The sequence below is a fragment of the Pipistrellus hanaki genome (assembly GCF_964339955.1).
Source record: "Pipistrellus hanaki genome assembly, chromosome: 16".
NCBI lineage: Eukaryota > Metazoa > Chordata > Mammalia > Chiroptera > Vespertilionidae > Pipistrellus > Pipistrellus hanaki.
In genome coordinates, this window is record NC_140518.1 from 7,432,923 (window position 1) to 7,451,511 (window position 18,589).

Below are 18,589 nucleotides of genomic sequence, written 5' to 3' on the forward strand. Positions count from 1 at the left end.
TGCTGCGTTTCCTTCCCCTCCCCCAGCCTCGCGGTGGGAACACCAGCACCACCCCCCCGCCTGTCAGAGTCCTGAGGAATGCTCTCACGCTGGCTGGGTGCCAAGCTGTGGACTTCCTGGGCTTTGGGGTGGAGCTTGGCTAAGGGAAAGCCCTTTGGACAGTGAGAGCCACCCTTTGCACAGCTTGCTCACCAGCTCGGGCTCGCTCTCTCTCTCTCTCTCTCTCTCTCTCTCTCTCTCTCTCAGCTCATCTATTATTCTCTGTCACCACCACCTAATTTCCTGCCCCCACAATAGGATTTCCTTGCCAGGGCAAAACATCCACAATCTGGACGCAGTGGGCATCCTAAACACAGTGGTTCATAGAGAGAGAAAAAGCACCTATTTCAGAGCCTGCCTTCCCTGTCCCAGAGGCCTGTAGCGAGAAGGAAAGCTTCCGCTGCCAGGGTCCCGAAGGCAGGGGTTTACGAATGGTAATTAGTAACGGGGTTCCTTATGGATCCTTTTCAGAATCTGGGGACCTCAGGAAGTACGTGTGTCTCTATGTAGGAAAGCCTGGGAGTGGGTTTCTGCATATCTGACCACCTCTACTCAGCCTCCACGTCCATGAAATAAATCAGCTGACATCGGATTCACTGGTTCCTAGCAAGCCCGAGGAAACTTCTCTAGCAGCTGCAGTGGACTGGGGTGCATTTGGCAGGCTTGGGGAGCAGCAGAAACCACTCCCAAATCTAACAAATAGAGACCAGGCCTGTCAGAGACCTCTGGCACCTATGAAAGGGGGCTAGAGAGTCTTCTGATATCATCTGCACTCAGTTCGGTGGTGCCCCCTGCGTTGCTCTTTCTTTCAGTTCTGAAGCCTTTTCAAACTGAGGGTCTTTATGACTTACTACATGTTTTCAATTCTATAAATCCTCTCTCTTCTCCCACCCTGCCCTGACATGGCCTTTCCCTGAAAATCAGCATTCCTCGAGGCACCAAGCAGTAGTCCAGATCTGACCAGTGATCACATAGCCTGGACCTCTGGCAGGCTAAAGATAACATGTTGACCTAAGTTATGTTTCAGTTCCTGACCCCTGAGGTGGGACTATTCCCTGGCTACTTTCCCATGAAGCTGGACAAAAAGGACCCTGGAAAAGGCCTCAGAACTGAAGAAATGGTTTATTACCTTTACCTTATCTCCAGCCAATCAGTGTCCAGCACAACAACTAACCCATGAGCCTTGCGACTTTGCCCTATGTAATCTGTAACCTACATGCCATTATTATTATTATTATTATTATTTTTTTTAGCATTATCTTCCCATTCTTCCGGGGTGGTGCCATTCATCAATAAAATAGCTAATATTTCTCCACTGCAATCCTTGATGTTTAGTGTTTGGCTCTGCTGCTGCCAGATGGACGAACTCTTTCTGGTCCATAATATTTTTTGCAGCCTGCCTTTCTGACGTCATCATCTGCAGACCTGTGCCAGATTCCCCAGTTCCTATCTTGAGACCTCAGCCCCCCTCCCCTGGGCCTGGGGAGAGCTGATGTAGGTCACTGCAGCTGAGCCTGCAGGGATGTCTGCTCCTTGAGCTCAGAGCCTCTCAGGCAGAGGAAACCTTGCAGAGAAACATAAGAAAGGGCATTATGAGAGTCACAGGAAAGTCTATTCCTCAAGAAAATGAGCAGGGAGAGGCCAGGAGTCAACGGCTCACACTTGAGACAGACAGGAGGGAGAGCTGTGCTCCTGAGGGGCTTCATGTGCTGGGGGAGGGAAGGCCTGAGGAGAGCTCCCTCCACCCCCCTAAACCCACCAACCCCCTGCCACCCACGCCCACCCTTTTCTGTTTGCTTGTGTCAGGGAACCCTTCGGGTCCCCAGTTCAGCACTCTCCAGTCACTTGGCTGTCCAGGCTCAGGTCTCCTTCTCGGGAGCCTTTGTGATTCGCTTTGGAGACCCTCTGCTGCTGCGGGTCACAGTTTCTGGGTCTCAGGAAGCTGGAAAAGGCCAGGCTTGTCCCCACCCTCCCCCATTGAAAGGCTTTTTCCTGCTTGTTATCTGTTAAACTCATTTCGTGGGGTACTTCCAACCCTCTGGGACCTCATTCCTATTCTTGGCTCTCCCTAGCCCTGCCTCGGAGATCCCAGGGAGAGAGAGAGAGAGAGAGAGAGAGAGAGAGAGAGAGAGAGAGAGTGTGTGCGTGTGCGCGCTCTGCTCATATCCTTTTAGTTGTGCATGGGAAGCAAGGAGCTATGGCTGCAACTAGCTTGGGGTCCCCATGCCAGCAAAAATAGACAAGGAACCAGTTTCTATCTCCAATCTCAAAACCATTTAAACCCCAATTCATTGCTCTAACAGGAGCCTCAGGGCAGGAAGAAAAGTAGGTAAGATGGAGAAAAGATAAACAATTACAACCCTAGCCTTCTCTCTCCTTGTTTTCTCTCTCCCCCTCTCCCCCCATACGTTCCCTTTCCCTTTCAGATCTCAGCTATTCCTCTTCCTACTCATTTCCAGAATCCTTGCACATGATAGGTAGACACTCGATAAATGCTTTTTTTTTCACTGATTCTAACTGTATCTGGCTATTCCCTCTGGCCAGAGAGGAAGGGAGATAGGGAAATTTGAGAGAGAAACCCCAACCAGCAACCTGGGTATGTGCCCTCACTGGGAATCAAACCCACTACCTGGAGGACTTCTTAAAACTCAGATTGCTGGACCTGGCAGCGAGGCTCAGTGGTTGAGCCTAGACCTATGACCCAGAAGGTCATGGTTCCATTCCTGGTTAGGGCACATGGTTAGCACACATGCCTGGGTTGTGGGCTTGATCCCCAGTGGGGGACATGTAGGAGGCATCTGATCAATGATTCTCTCTCATCATTAATGTTTCTATCTCTCCCTCTCTCCCTTCTTCTCTGAAATCAATAAAAATGCATATTTTTTAAAAACTCAGATTGCTGGGCTCTACTGCTGTGTCTGATTCAAGGGGGTCTGACAATTGACATTCCTAATAGGTTCTCAATTGCTGCTGACCCTGCTCCTAGCCCTGGGGCCACCATCTTAGGGAACTCTGTCCTCACCCCAACACTCACGTGGAGACCTTGCTGGCTCCGCTTTTGTATGGGTTTAGAAGGAAGAAACAGGTAAGACTCAGCAACACCTGCCTCCAGCTCAGCCTTCCACCCCAACCACACAGGGACCTAAGGAAGGACCAGCGCGAGAAGCTGGAAGAACTTCACCTTAACCTGGGTCCAGCTCTCCGATTAATTGCCCGTTCTCTCTCTTTTTGAAGAGCCCATTGACTCCATCCGTATTGAAAGTCACTTCCCAAAAACATGTTTTGCTGCAGCAGCGAGGGAGCACTAGGAATTTCCTGTGGCGAGGGAGGCGGCCCAGCGCGGAGGGCGGGGCGGTGCTGAGCGAGCGCCTTCCCTTGGCTCGGGCAGGGCCACGTGCCCCACCCCCTCGCTCGCACATGTCTCTGCCGCCACCGCCAGCAGCAGCCCGGCTGTTTATGAGCGAGTTGTTGTGGTAGAAATGGAGCAGGCTGCACATGCCCAGCCCATGTGACCCGGGCAGCCCGCGTGAGCCTCCAGCCGGCACAAACACACTGGGCCCTGTCCTCCTCTGGCCGGGGAGCAGGAGGGAAGATGGGGAAGGAGTGAAGGGCACTGGGTGCCCTTCTGCTCCTCTCCTGCCTGTGTGTCCAGTGACTGTCTCCTTTGGTCTCCCTGGAGCCACCGGGGGAGCAAACACGCGGGGAAGAAACACGGGTTTCCCAGGCATAGTCTCTCCCCGGCAGCCCCTTGGCCTAGACACACCCCAGAGCCCTCGGTCCCAAATGAACAAAGGGCTGCCCCAAGCCAAGAGCACAGACTGGTCCAGGCCAGCCCTGGAGCTGATGTGCTCATGTCAGCCCAGAGTCAAGACCTGGTTTCCCTGCAGCCTGAGCTCCCCAAATAAGGCTGCCTGGTCCCCCTTTGTGGGAAGGAGGACACCCCACAGAGATGCAGCAGGTGCCCATCCCAGATCAGAACCAGGAGAGTTCGGACCCGTGGGGTCAGGGAATGAAGGAATGAAACACGGGCTTTCTGTAGGGTGGGTCTCTGGAGTCAGAGGACAGGAAGGAGAAAGTCCTTCTGCCAGCTGGGGATAGGGAGGAGCTGGGAGCAGGGTGGGGGGCGGGGGGAGGAGATCTGGAAGAACTTCACCTTAACCTGGGTCCAGCCGGAGGACAAACATGGGGGCAAGTTCAGCCTCCATCCCTCAGGCAAGTGTCCCCTCCCTCCCAGCCCCCAGCAACCCTCTCAGCACATGAACCCCTGGCTCCCCCTTCCTGCCCTGGGCCTCAGCCCCCTGCCCATGACCCTGGCTCAGAGCAGCAGTGCCTCTGCCTGAGCTGACAGGCTGCTGGAGTCAGGCGGACAGTAGGTTAGCAGGAACAAGCAAACGAAATGAGCACGACCCACATTTCCTCGTGGCACCAAAACTTCGCAGATCCTGCATTGCAGAGCTAGCGCTTTTTTCCCTCCCTCTCTCTCTCTTTTTTAAATCTCCGCTGGGCCCCTACACACGCCTGAATTTTTGCAACCAGCACAGATTTTTTTTTCCAGGGTGCAAATGCGCATTCTAATGAGACAAAGCTCCTTCCTGTGGCATTGAAAATCTCTCTGGCAAATTGCTTCCCCCTTCCTCCCCCCAATTTGGAAGAAGGGGAGGGATCCCAAATTGGTCTCTCTCTCTCCTTCCCCCTCCCCTCTCCCCCATGATACTGCAGTCCTTCCAGCCCAGCTAACAGCTGCAGACCAGGGGGGAGAGGGAGGAGAGGAGGGAAAATTAGCCTCGTTCCTGCTTTCCATGCAGGCTGAGCTGGCGGGGCTGGGATTGCTTTATTTCCTGGGCAGCCCATTGCACCCCCCGTTCCCTCCCATCCAGTGTTTATGTAAGCCTCCCAGAAGCTACACACGCCTGCCCAGGCCATGCTCCTCCAAGGTCCATCCTGCTCACGAGGACTGTCATGAGCATCTGCCTCCCAGGCAGCTGCATGGAGAGCTGCAGAGGCCAAGGGACTGGGGAGAGATGCTGGATAAGGAGAGGGTTTGAGACAGATCTCATCTCGGGGTAAGGAATGGGAAAGGAAGCAGACATACAGGCGCCTTCCCCTCCTCCCCCCACACACCCCTGCACACTCCCCACACACATTCTCCTGAATCTCAGTCCTACCGAGGCTCAAGGACAGCCAATGGCAGGTGCAGGGACCTGGAAGATGACACCGACAGTAGCAGCACAGCAAAGGCTGGGCAGCATGGCCCTGGCATAGCGTGTCATGGGTGCCCTTGTGCCCCAACCAGGAGGAGGAACCCCAAGTCAGAAAGAGAGCAATTGGGGTTTGATTGGCCTGCCACCGCCAAGGACAGTCCATGCCACCTCCTGGATCCTGGGCTCTGAGAGGGGGACCCCCCTTCAGGTTCCCCAAATAGTTTGCTGAAGAACCATCGCCAGGATGGTCGGGGGCTGCTGAAGGGGTGTTTAGAGGCACACGTCTCCCAGGCAGGTGCAGGGGAAGTGGGTGTTGTTTCCGTAGGGCTTGTTACACAACTTGTGTGTCCCTGGTGGCTTTCAACACTCTCACTGAATCAACCATTCTTCATTCATACCTCGCAAGGAGGCACCATGGCTCTTTTTATTTTTTATTTATTTTTTAAAATATATTTTATTGATTTTTACAGAGGGGAAGGGAGAGAGACAGAGAGCTAGAAACATCGATGAGAGAGAAACATCATCGACCAGCTGCCTCTTGCACATCCCCCACTGGGGATGTGCCCGCAACCAACGTACATGCCCCTGACCGGAATCGAACCCAGGACCTTTCAGTTCGCAGACCGACGCTCTACCACTGAGCCAAACTGGTTTCGGCACCATGGCTCTTTTTAAAAATATATATTTTATTGATATTTTTACAGAGAGGAAGAGAGAGGGATAGTTAGAAACATTGATGGGAGAGAAACATTGATCAGCTGCCTCCTGCACACCTCCTTCTGGGGATGTGCCCGCACCCAAGGTACATGCCCTTGACCAGAATTAAGCCTGGGACCTTACAGTTCACAGGCCGATGTTCCTTCCACTGAGCCAAACCGGCTAGGGTGGCACCATGGCTCTTTAAAGGGCCTGGACCTACCTGCCCCTCTCTCCTCATCACCAGATCCCCAAGTCTGGGAGAGGGGGGAGTTCAGACGCCTGCCTCAGTTACCTCTGTCTACCTGGAAGTCTGTTTGTTGCATCCTAGGCTGGCCACCTTCTTCCTTTACCACCAGCCCGGGAGAAGGTGGGAGGGAGAGAGGGCGGAGTTGAGGGACCAGGAAATGTGGTTGGAATTATAATAGAGCTTCTGGGAAGCTGAGGTACATGGGGGCAGGAGCACAGTGCTCCAGGCTTCTCTTCTCAGAGACACACCTCACTTCCAAGCGCCAGCATTGCGCAGGAAACACAGGGTGAGCCCTGCTCAGACATTCCTGCAGAAGGAATCATTCTTGGGAAGGGCCGTCTTGCTGGTGGAAGGAGTTTCATCCTCGCGCCTGGGGTGGAATTCCCAACATTTGCCATTTTCTTCGTGCTGTTGCTAGGGGTCGTGCCAAAAGACAGCTGGGAGAGTGTTAGTCCCTCCAATAAGCTCCATCAACTCTGCCATCCTTTGATGCCACATCCTTTTTTTTTTAGAATTGATTTTAGGGAGGGAGTGGGGGGGGAGAGAGAGAGAGAGAGAGAGGAAAACTGAACATCAATTTGTTGTTCTACTTAGTTGCTTCTTGTATGTGCCCTGATTGGAGATTGAACCTGCAACCTTGGTGTATCAGGACTACTCTCTAACCCAGTGGTTGGCAAACTCATTAGTCAACAGAGCCAAATATCAACAGTACAATGATAGAAATTTCTTTTGAGAGCCGAAAACCGATTTCTGTGCATGGGCCACGAAGTTTCAATCGCACTGTATGTGCGCACTCACACGTGGTATTTTGTGGAAGAGCCACACTCAGGGGCCAAAGAGCTGCATGTGGCTGGAGACCACTGCTCTAACCAGCTGAGCCACCCAGCCGCGTGATGTGACACTTTCTTAATCTTAAGTAAAATGCTATGCAGATTCACTTCCAGACAAATTGCCGAGTCTCTGGAGCATTCTGGGCAAGTTAATTAATATCCTTAAGTCTCTGATTCCCCATCTCTCAAATAAGAATGAGACCTATAGCATAGGGTTGTTTTGGATATTCACCAAGGTAAATAGCACAGTACCTGACATACAGTTGGTACTTAATATGTATTTATTATTTCCTTTTCTTGAAAAAAATAGTGAGCTAGAGATAGAATTTGAGGCAAAGCATATTCATGGGACCCAGCCCTGACTCTTGCCTCACCCTCCCTATCTCCCATCTCTCCCAAATAACAAATTAGCTCAGGCTTTGACCCTTCCCAAGACATCAAGGCTCTGGGAAGGTTAGGGCGAGCTAGCTGACCTTTCAGAGAACCAGAAAAGGCTCTAGGAAGGCTGGGTCCCTGATTCTGGGACATCCCAGGTTGTCCCAGGTTTGCATCACCCGGGCGGGCAGGTTTTCCCCCTGGGCAATGGTTTGCTTGGTGAGAAAGGAGGGGGAAGGGAAGGCACCTACTGAAGCTTGACCTGATTTGCAGTAAGGACGCACCCTCAGTCAGTCCGTCAATGCTGGCCCAAGATTTAGGCCACCCAGGATTTGCACAGGGCGTGGCCCTGTTACCTGGAACAACCTCCTGACAAGGAGAATAGTTCTTGGATTAAACACACACACTCACACCATTCACACTTACACACTCTCTCTCTCTGGCCAGAACGGAAAAGCTCTTAGTCCACTGCCTTCTCTATCTTTGTACCCTCCCAGTCCAAAGACATACAGGAGAATTAAAAAGACATATTTGGAAACACACAGGCACAGGGTACAACCCTGTCCCTAAATGGCGAGGTCAGTGCCCAGAATCCTGGGCTCTGAGGAATCGGAGTAGAAGTGTGTGTAACCTGGAGCCAGGGCTGGCCTCGCTGTGCCAAGTCTTGGATGCGTATCCATTTCCCACGGTTCCAATCGGAGTCGTATTTATTAAGGGTCCAGTTCCTTCTTGGGCTGAATTTGGTTATGGGAGGAATGGTGTGTGTGTGTGTGTGTGTGTGTGTGTGTGTAGAAGTGAACTGGAATGTCTAGCTAGCAGGAGGGGTGGGAGGCTGTGCTGAGATGCACCTGTTATTGAAGGTCAAGATTGAGGTCAGAACGAAAACTGTGCCCCTATGGATGAGGACAATGGGGGGTGGGGAAAGGGCAGAGGATGGGGTAGGAACCTGGTGGAGGGGAGCAATGGAGGGAAAAAACACACAACAGGAACATTTGTAATAATCTGAACAATAAAGATTTATTAAAAAAAAAAAAAAAGATTGAGGTCAAAGAGAGGCCAAAGCTAGATTCTACCCCAGGTACCCCAAAGCCAGATAACCAAGCTTTTCCTCCATCCTTTTGGTGGCTCTGGGTCCCCTCGTTTCTGTCCTTATCCCAGCAGCTGTTGGCAGAGAGAGGAACCAGGTGAATAGATTAGAAGCTTCTGGAGCCAAGGGCAAGTCCTGCCTCGCATTATTCTGTATCCTCTACAATGGTAGAAGGACGATCCCAAAGGCACTTCTTTGTCAGGGAGAAGAGGAGAGCCCCGTAAGAAGTGCAGAGGAAGGAGGGAGCAGCAGAAAGCCCCACCTTGCCTCCTCCCTCCCAGCCTCCACCTTCATACCTCACACAGATTGCAAAACAGCCCAGCTTCTTGCCAAGTGTTAGGCTGACTGAATTTCAGCTCGAGCTGCCTCTGCTTCCTCTTCCCTCTCTCCTGTTGCAAAGTCAGGGAGGGAGCCTTGACCCCTGGACCGTCCCCCTTCCTAAGAGGGATAAACACCAGCAAGTAGAACAGAGGGTGGGCCAGATCGCCAGTGCAGCAAACAGAGCTGTGGGCCTTGGGGAGGATCCAGGGCAACTGAAGGGAGTGTGCTCATGGTGGTACTGGGACTGGTAGAGAGCTAGAGGTCATGCCAAGGGCTCTGACTCTGAGCACAGCCCTGGCAGCGCCGTGGGTCATGGCCCTGGCTCTGAAGGAGAGTCGGAAAGGAGGCACCGAGAGCATGCCGGGCCAGACATGGCAGCTCACCTTCCAGCTTTCCCTCCGGAGCCCAAGGGGAGGAGGGAGAGGAGGTGGAGGCTGAGTTCTGAACCAAGTTTTCCTGAAAAGCCTCTTTCCTTGTTTGTCCTTGCCCCTCCCAGGCCCTCCCACGCTCCGCTGCAGCTTCCCAGCTCTGGGCCAAAGGGCCAGGGCAGGACAAAGGGGCCAGCGCAGGACAAAGAAGGGGCCAGGGCAGGACAGGGAACAGAGCACTGCCTTCTCTCTCTGCTTTCCTTAGGGGCTTGGAAACAAAGCTAAAGCCCCAGCCATTTTAGGGGGCCCATCTTTTCCTGGGAGTCAGAGTCTACTGGGATCGGCAGTCTACTCCCAGCTGCCCAGCCACCACCCCTTCAGTCAACCTCACAGTCCTCTCGGCTTACTCACTTCCTTACTCCCCAGCTATTTTCTTCCTGGTGCCCACACTCCTTTTCTCTACCTCTTTGGCGGCTGTCATGTGCCCTAGCATCCATCAGTGCTACCCCAGGAGCTGCTTGTGAACGAGTGGAGAAGGGGGGGATCTCCCTAGAACCACTGGGTCTGGGGAGGAGTTAGCAGGAAGCAGCAGGTGGGCCAGGTTCCCTTGGCTGCTTGAAGAGGCTCTTCTCTCCCCATAACCCAAACCCTCAGACAGGATAGCTCTCTACTGGAGACCTGTTTTTACCAACTGGGCAATTGCTGCTTTGAAGGAAGACGCTGGCTGTTCCTAACCTCCATTCAGTGTTTCCCTCGCACACCTGCCCAGCTCCCAGATGAAATCAGCAATGGATGTCTGCCCACGGGCCAGTCCCTTCACAGCCTCACTTTCCTCATCAGTCAGAAGGGAGGGTAAGATGCTCTTAACCTTGGGTGTTCCCTCCTGAGTTCCCTTCTGTGGAATCCACAAATTACCCTCAAACACTGGGGGTGGGGGAGTGGGAGTGTCGCTGTGCTCCCAGGCCCCTGCCTCACCTCTGGCCTGGATACTTTAGGACCTCAAAGCACTTTCACCATAAAGTTCCCCTTCCTTGTCCTTTTTATTGCACAAATAAGGGAAATGACTCACCCCAAAGTCACCTGAGATGGGTGGGAAGGTATCATACAAGCAAACAGGGAGTCCCCAAGGGGCATCTTCAGCCCCCCCCCCCCCCCATCTCCTTTCCCTGGGGGTGCCCTCCCTAAGGGGAGTGGAAGGGGGAAGGGGTCACATTTCCGTTTAGTTTGAGGACTTGGCCCCGCGGCAGAAGTTCAGCTCAAGCTGCTAACTCAGGGATATCGCCCTCCCCTACTTGTCTCCTCTCCCCGTGTCACCAGTAACCTCAAGGCGAGGTCAGTTCTGCAATCACGTGAAGCGCTCACGTTTGCAAGGTTTGCAGAAAAGGCCTATTAGTTTTGATCTCCCAGGGAGCAGCGAAGCTTGCCAGTCCCTCCCCAGGAATTCACATGCCTCTGCCATACAGGCTTTCCAAACACGCCACCCTGACTCTTCAGCGCACCCCACCCACCCGGCTCTCGGCTCCTCCCCGTCCCGGCAAGAGCTTTTGCTAGGCAGAAAGGGATAAACAGACGCAGTCCGCCCACTCTATCAGCGGACCACAAATCCCGGCAGCCTTGGCGCGGCGCAGGCGCACGGGGCTCAACGTGCCTGCTGCTGGAAAAGTGTGTCACTGGGGCACGAGGCGCTCCCCGGGATCACATGGTACCTGCTTCAGTGCCGCGTGCGGCCCGGGAATCCTGGGTTGCTGGCGCCTGCGCAGAGCCTCCTGTCCCAGGGAAAAAGGCTGGGGCAAAAGGCGGCTGAGATTGGCAGAGTGAAATATTGCTGCCGAGGGAACCTAGCAGGGCACACATCTCGCTTCTCTGCGCCCGGGTGCCCTGTTTCTCCCCATCACCTACTTACTTCCTGACTGCAGCGTCTCCCCCTCCGGGACTTCTGCACCGGGAGTTCCCGATTCGCTGTCCTGCGGCGCTGCGGAGCCGCCGGGCAGGGGCACCGGTGCACTGCGGAGACCCGACCCTCCTTGCTGCCTGCCTTCTAGCCAGAACCGCAGGCTAATTCTCTCCGGCCCCCTTCCCCCACACGCTCTCTGCTCTTCCCATGCAAAGCAGACCTCCGCGGCCTCAGCGTCCTCCCCTTCTGCAGGGCTGCAGTCCGGCCACCCCCAGACCTTGCTGCAGGGTGCCTCCGCTCCCTGCGCTCCGCCAGTGCCCCGGGGGAGACAGCCGCAATTGCGACCTCCAGTTTGCGTCAAGGTCCAGTTTGAATGACCGCTCTCAACCGGTGAAGACATGACGACCCTGGACTCCAACAACAACACAGGTACTGACATGACTACCATCATCTTTTGTCACTTCTCCTCACTTGTGTGTCTTAGAACAAGAGGAACTTGGTAAGGGGCTGGGGAATCCCTTTTCCCCCGGGGGTTTACTAGTGTAATGGGGAGCACAGACTAGGATTTCAAGAGGGTTTTTCTTTTTTCTTTCTTTTCTTTTCTTTCTTTCTTTTTTTTTTCTTTTTTCTTTTTTTTTTGCCTGGGAATGTGACCTGAGATGCCCTACCCTCACCCCTCAGAGCCTAAAGCTCTCATTAGCCAGAGGATCCCTGGCCGAAGGAGACGGAGAAGGGGTTCCGTGTGTTGAGATGGACAGTTTAGGGGGACTGGGAGCTTCGGAGCAGTGACCCTGAACGCCCCCATCTACCCGCCCCCTGTAGCTGTGACCCGCCTGGCCTTCTCGGAAAGAAGGTCCCCTCCTTGGTCTCTTCCTCTTCCCCTGGTTTCCGCCGGCAGGAAGAACGCTCAGAGGCACTGGGGCGATCGGGGCGCCCAGGCAGGGGGCTGGGGAGCGGGTCAGGTCTCGCTGGGGAATCCTGAGCGGCCGCGGGGAGCGGGACTGGAGAAGCTGGGCGAGTGGCGCTGGGCCCCAGGAGGACACCCACGGTGCCCGGTGGCCCGGAGGGCTCACATGGCTGCAGAGCCGGGCCCACGTGCTGCGTTTGTTTTCATTCAGCAGGAGCCGTGGCCGCCACCTCATTGGTCGCTGCCTCCCGGCCCTGTTACATAATGAGCTCCGCCCCCCGGTCGCCCCGGCAACGCGTGTTCCCGTTTCCCCTCTCCTCTGCAGTCCCCGCCCATCTCGCCGCCCAGCCCGGGCCCGGGACCCGGGGAGGGGCGGGACGGAGGCGGTGCTCCTGCTGTCGATTGATGGGAAGCGGAGAGGGCGGGCCCTGAGTTCCGGGGTTCCTCGTTGGGGAGCCACGTGCAGGAGGCACACGTGGAGCGGAGACGTGAGGCCGGCTGAGGGCCCGACTCCCGCCCCGCCCCGCCCAGATCTGGGTGAAGCTGGGCTGACTCACCGCACCCGCCTGCCTCCTTTTCCTGTCCGCGTTCCCCCTCCTCCCCATCACCAAGGCTGAGTAGGATGGGGCCATCCTGACCTTGCTTGGCCTCCTGTTTACACTCCTCAGAAGGACCTCACAGTTAGCCACCCTTCTCCTCGCTGCTTTCCTCGTTTTCTTTTCGCGCCTACTCACTGCACTGCCTTTAGACCCAGCTTCTCGGCATTCCAAGTTCTTTCTGTGCCCCAGGCATCTCTTTCCTTAGTCCTGCAAACACTATCTTATTCCTCACCCCACCAGACAAGCAGCAGTTTGCTTCCTTAGGACTTCTCCGGCTACAACTACATTCCAGAGTAATAACTGAAAGGACATTAAGTCTCTCTCATCTTTTTGTTTGTTTTATAGAAAGGAAAACAGATCTAGAGAAGGGACTTGATTTTCTCTAGATCACAAATCAATTTGGTGGTGATGGATCTAGAACTAGGCTCTTCTGAGTGTGCCCTTCACTTCCAGGTTAGAAGGAAGCCTTTTTAGTGAGTCTTACTCCTCTTGGAGCCATCCCGGGTGAACTAGGTCATGTTCATTTACCATCAACTGAATACCCCATCCCCCCCGAATCAGCCTTGAAACTGGAGGAGCTGATCTGTTGTGCAACTACTTTACAGGGAGCTGTGTTCACCCTGGCCAACCTTGAGCTATTTTAGGGTTGCCCTGCCCAGCTTAGTGTGTGTCAGTGGGTGAGCAAGACATGTGCCTCTGGAGACACAGTAGCATAGCCTGTGTTGGCTTACACGTGTCCTGGGCTCGTCCCTTCTCTCACCCCGCCCATGGCCGGCCAAACTAGGTGCTTGGCAAAGGCGTGGCAGGCAGGTCACCTTTTTCTCCTGCTGATGCCACAGGAACATAGCCACCTGGTTAGCAAGCAATCAGATGGCCAAAGTCCTGGAGTGGCTAGAGAGCCAAGGTCATTGTCACCAGACTGAGAGATCTGGAGGGCCGGACAGTTTGTTCTTCACATCCACCTCCTGCAATGTGCACTGCTGTTTCCTGGATTCAGAGGAAGAGTCCCCTCGGACTGGGGGCTATTGGAGGCCAGGGGAACCGGACCGGGCAGGTTTGGTACCTTCGGAGAATACGTCTTCCACTTTGGGGGGAATGTGACTTTAAATTTCCACATTCCCCCACGCTGCTCGCTGTTGGCTAGCTGCCCCTCCATGCCCTCATCCCTGGAATGGCCTTCTGTTAAAATCGGCAGCTGTTTATTTTGGAAGACGGGGCCTTATGAATGGGTCTCAGCTGCTCTTCCCATCCTTAGGTCTGCCCCGGACAAGTCATTAGCTGCAGCCAGTTTCCAAGGAAGGCTTCCAGGGCAGGGGGAGGGGGCACATGTGTGAGATGACCACAGGGGTCGTGCTTCTAGGGAGAGGTACACCCAAGGCCGAAGCTGAGTGTGCTCTGCAAAGGGTCGTGGTGGTTGATCGGCTCTGCCGTATCTAATATGTGTTGGGGGTCGCTTATGGTGGCTCTTCTGGGGTGCCACATGATTAACTTCTGGTTTGGGGGAGGCAGGGGGGTGATGAGCAGGGTGGTGCCCTGAGACCATAGACATGCGGCAGCTGACATCCCCTCCCCCTGTGTTCTATCGCCAGGTGGCGTCATCACCTACATTGGTTCCAGCGGCTCTTCCCCGAGCCGCACCAGCCCCGAGTCCCTCTACAGCGACAGCTCGAATGGAAGCTTCCAGTCCCTGACCCAAGGCTGCCCCACCTACTTCCCACCATCCCCCACTGGCTCCCTCACCCAGGACCCAGCTCGCTGCTTTGGGAGCATCCCACCCAGCTTGAGCGATGATGGCTCTCCCTCTTCATCTTCTTCATCCTCCTCCTCCTCCTCCTTCTATAACGGGAGCCCCCCGGGTGGTCTACAAGTGGCCCTGGAGGACAGCAGCCGCGTGTCCCCCAGCAAGAGCACCAGCAGCATCACCAGTGAGTCCATTTCCACGTGATGGGGGAGAGGAGGTGGCAGACCTAGGTCGGGAGTGAAAGTTATTGGCCTTGGAGACTTCTCCTAGAGCTGCATCAGCTGCTGCTGAGCCCAATCTGGTCATTTGAGTGCCCCCTAGATACCTGGGCTCCTCCTCAAAAATTTCCCCCCAGAATCTCCAGCCCAGAAAACCTCCATCTCTGACCACTCAGACATCCCTCCTGCTCACTTGCGGCCCCTCTCTTCCCACAGAGCTCAGCGGCATGGTGCTGCTGTGTAAAGTGTGCGGAGACGTTGCCTCGGGCTTCCACTACGGTGTGCACGCCTGCGAGGGCTGTAAGGTGAGGCAGGCTGGGGGAAAGGCCAGGGCGGGTGACCCCCTACCCCAGGACGCACAGGCCGGGCCTGGATGGAGACGCTCACTCGCTGCCCCCGCCGTCTAGGGCTTTTTCCGCCGGAGCATCCAGCAGAACATCCAGTACAAAAGGTGCCTGAAAAACGAGAGCTGCTCCATCGTCCGCATCAATCGCAACCGCTGCCAGCAGTGTCGCTTCAAAAAGTGTCTCTCCGTGGGCATGTCCAGAGATGGTGAGGCAGCACGGTTGCCCCTCGAGCGTTCCCCTTCTGTTTCCGAATGAACCCCTCCCTGGAAGAAGCCCCAAACTGAGGCACATTATCCGGGAGTCCCATTTGCATAGGGGAGGCCCATACTCCATCCTCAGGGGTAAACACAGTTCCTTAGTCCCTCTGGTCACCTCCTGGCGAAATCCCTACTTGGAAAACCCCTCCATGGTGTGGCCCTGCTGGTTTTAGTTTTGATGTGGAACCCCAAGCCTGCAGGGTCTCGCCCTCTCAGGAGGAAGGAAGGAAGAGAGGCATGTGAGTGCGTATGAAAACTTCCTGACACTGCTCTCATCCTGTCACAGCTGTGCGTTTTGGGCGCATACCCAAGCGGGAGAAGCAGCGGATGCTCGCCGAGATGCAGAGCGCCATGAACCTGGCCAACAACCAACTGAGCAGCCAGTGCCCGATGGAGACCTCGCCCGCCCAGCACCCAGCCCCAGGCCCCATGGGCCCCTCACCACCCCCCGCTCCAGCCCCCTCACCCCTGGTGGGCTTCTCCCAGTTCCCACAACAGCTGACACCGCCCCGATCTCCGAGCCCGGAGCCCCGAGTGGAAGATGTGATCTCCCAGGTGGCCCGGGCCCACCGGGAGATCTTCACCTATGCCCACGACAAGCTGAGCTCACCTGGCAACTTCAATGCCAACCACGTGCCCGCCAACCCGCCAGCCACCGCCCCACATCGCTGGGAAAGCCAGGGCTGCCCGCCTGTTCCCAATGACAACATCATGGCCGCGCAGCGTCATAACGAGGCCCTGAATGGTTTACACCAGGCTCCCTCCTACCCTCCCGCCTGGCCCCCTGGCCCTGCCCAGCACAGCTGCCACCAGCCCAACAGCAATGGGCACCGTCTCTGCCCCACCCACGTGTACCCAGCCCCAGAAGGCGAAGCACCTGCCAACAGTCCATGGCAGGGCAACTCCAAGAACGTCCTGCTGGTGAGGGCACCAGGGGTGAAGTGGGCAGGGGGCCTGCAAGACTGGATTTAGCACAGGCAGCTGGGTGTGCCTGGAGACTAATGCCAGAATAGCCTCTTCCCCGGGTAGGATGCCGAGCCCTGAAGCGAGGGCTCTGCCTGGGGAATCCCTCCTCTGCTCCTGGGCCCTGCTCGCTACTTCACCTGACAGACCCGTCCTCTCGGCCACGGCCTCTCAGCCGGGCCAAATCACGGGCCCGCACCTGTGGGGGGAGCTCATCTGAGCTAGCCCGGCTGATCCTCCCCTCCCCAAACCCCTTCCTCCTCCAGGCGTGTCCGATGAACATGTACCCGCACGGATGCAGCGGGCGAACCGTGCAAGAGATCTGGGAGGACTTCTCCATGAGCTTCACACCCGCTGTGCGGGAGGTGGTCGAGTTTGCCAAGCACATCCCGGGCTTCCGTGACCTTTCCCAGCACGACCAGGTCACTCTGCTGAAGGCTGGCACCTTTGAGGTGAGTGACCCTTGGTGCTCCCCACCCTTGACCTTGGGAAGCACCAGCAGGAAATGTGGCTTTCGGGGCAGGCAGTGTCTGTGAAAGGCTTTGGAACCCCCAGCCCTTTGTCCTTAGACTCTGACTGAGGAGCGAGGGGGCAGGCCGTCTCTCACTCCTGCCTCAGGAGGCTGGGCCCTCTGCCCTCTCAGCTGGGTCTAGTCACATCCCATTGCCTTACAATAACCCTTCAGGGCTCATGGCTACCCCCAGTCGAGGCCTGAGCAAAGTAGCTTTGGTGAAGTGACTTGCCCAAGACTCTGAGTGAGGCCTGTTGGATTTCAAAGCCAGTGTGGGGTGTCCTCCATCCTCCCACCTCCCAGTCCCCGTTTGGAAATCATCCCCACTCTTTCCTGAGAAACCCAGGAAGCCCTCCCGAGAACTGCAGGGGTGACTCGGCCAGTGCTGCCGCCACCTCACCCAGGATGCCTTCCCGCGCTAGGTGCTGATGGTGCGCTTCGCGTCGCTGTTCAACGTGAAGGACCAGACAGTGATGTTCCTGAGCCGCACCACCTACAGCCTGCAGGAGCTCAGCGCCATGGGCATGGGCGACCTGCTCAACGCCATGTTCGACTTCAGCGAGAAGCTCAGCTCCCTGGCGCTCACCGAGGAGGAGCTGGGCCTCTTCACCGCGGTGGTGCTGGTCTCTGCAGGTGAGCCAGCCTCCGCCTGCCCTGACCCGGGAGGAGGCGGACGCAGTTCGGTTGAACACACCTTTTATGGAGTACCTACTCTAGGCCAGGCCTCGCACCGGGCTCTGGCGATACAGACACGATTCAGACACAGTCTAGCTTGGGAGACAGACTCATGCCCGACTAATAATAAAACAGTGAAATAAGTGTCACAGTAGAAGCATGAACCAAGGGCTTGGGAAGCACACACACAGCTATTCCTGCCTGGGGAGCTGGGGAAGGAGGTGACACTTGAGTGGGGCCTCCGAGGACAAGTGAGCTATTGCCAGGCAGAGGTGGGGGAGGGGGTGGGAGCGTGGGGGTGAGGGAGAGGCATTCAAGCGGGGGGGGGGGGGGGGGGGAACTATCGAGCAAAAAGCAAGGGAGCCTGGGTAGGATTGGCCTGTTTAGGGGAGGAGAGCGGCCTTATGGGCTGGGAGGTGCCGAGCCCAGCTGAGCCCATGCTCCCAGCTCGGGGGCACCTCCTGCTCCGGGGCAGAGGCCTGGGGGGAGGAGTAATGCTTCCCTCCTCCTCCCTCCCTCGGGCCCTCCGAGGGGCTTCAGGGAGAGGCTGCATGGCCCGAGGCAGCCTCCTGGCAGACCTCGGGGTCCTCCTGGCAGACCTCGGGGGGCTCCTGGCAGACCTCGGGGGGCTCCTGGCAGGCCTCGGGGGGCTCCTGGCAGACCTCGGGGGGCTCCTGGCAGGCCCCGGGGGGCTCCTGGCAGGCCCCGGGGGGCTCCTGGCAGGCCTCGGGGTCCTCGTCAGAGGAGCTCAGGGAGCTGGCCTCACTGCTGTCGTCTTCCCCACAGACCGCTCGGGCACGGAGAACTCCGCTTCTGTGGAGCAGCTCCAGGAGACGCTGCTGCGGGCTCTTCGGGCTCTGGTGCTGAAGAACCGGCCCTCGGAGACTTCCCGCTTCACCAAGCTGCTGCTCAAGCTGCCGGACCTGCGGACCCTGAACAACATGCATTCCGAGAAGCTGCTGTCCTTCCGGGTGGACGCCCAGTGACCCGCCCGGCCGGCCTTCCGCCGCTGCCCCCTTGTACAGAATCGAACTCTGCACTTCTCTCTCCTTTACGAGACGAAAAGGAAAAGCAAACCAGAATCTTATTTATATTGTTATAAAATATTCCAAGATGAGCCTCTGGCCCCCCCGAGCCTTCTTGTAAATACCTGCCTCCCACCCCCATCACCGAACCCCCGCCCCTCCCTATTTAAACCACTCTGTCCCCTCTAATGCTCTCGCCCCCCGTTGGTTCTGTTCCTGTCTCAAATCCAATAGTTCACAGCTGAGCTGGCTCCTGTGGTGTGTGCTTGCTGGGGGCAGGGTGGG

General features: G+C 56.2%; 1 protein-coding gene across 1 annotated transcript; it reads left to right on the forward strand.

The window, feature by feature from the left end:
- Positions 1-10,963: 10,963 nt before the first annotated feature.
- Positions 10,964-18,549, forward strand: NR1D1 (nuclear receptor subfamily 1 group D member 1). The gene is made up of 8 exons (XM_084863703.1): positions 10,964-11,490; positions 14,157-14,492; positions 14,743-14,831; positions 14,934-15,078; positions 15,417-16,051; positions 16,360-16,545; positions 17,027-17,237; positions 18,066-18,549. The coding sequence occupies exons 1-8, from the start codon at positions 11,460-11,462 to the stop codon at positions 18,263-18,265; spliced, it is 1,833 nt and encodes a 610-aa protein (XP_084719829.1). The 5' UTR covers positions 10,964-11,459; the 3' UTR covers positions 18,266-18,549.
- The last annotated feature ends 40 nt before the right edge of the window (positions 18,550-18,589 follow it).

What these genes read in the sequence shown, in the direction of transcription:
- NR1D1 (XM_084863703.1), top strand. Translation starts at nt 11,460, where the DNA reads ATGACGACCCTGGACTCCAACAACAACACAG. An exon ending in ACGCCTGCGAGGGCTGTAAG is followed by an intron (nt 14,832 to 14,933) that starts GTGAGGCAGGCT and finishes CCCGCCGTCTAG; the next exon opens with GGCTTTTTCCGCCGGAGCAT. An exon ending in TGAAGGCTGGCACCTTTGAG is followed by an intron (nt 16,546 to 17,026) that starts GTGAGTGACCCT and finishes TTCCCGCGCTAG; the next exon opens with GTGCTGATGGTGCGCTTCGC.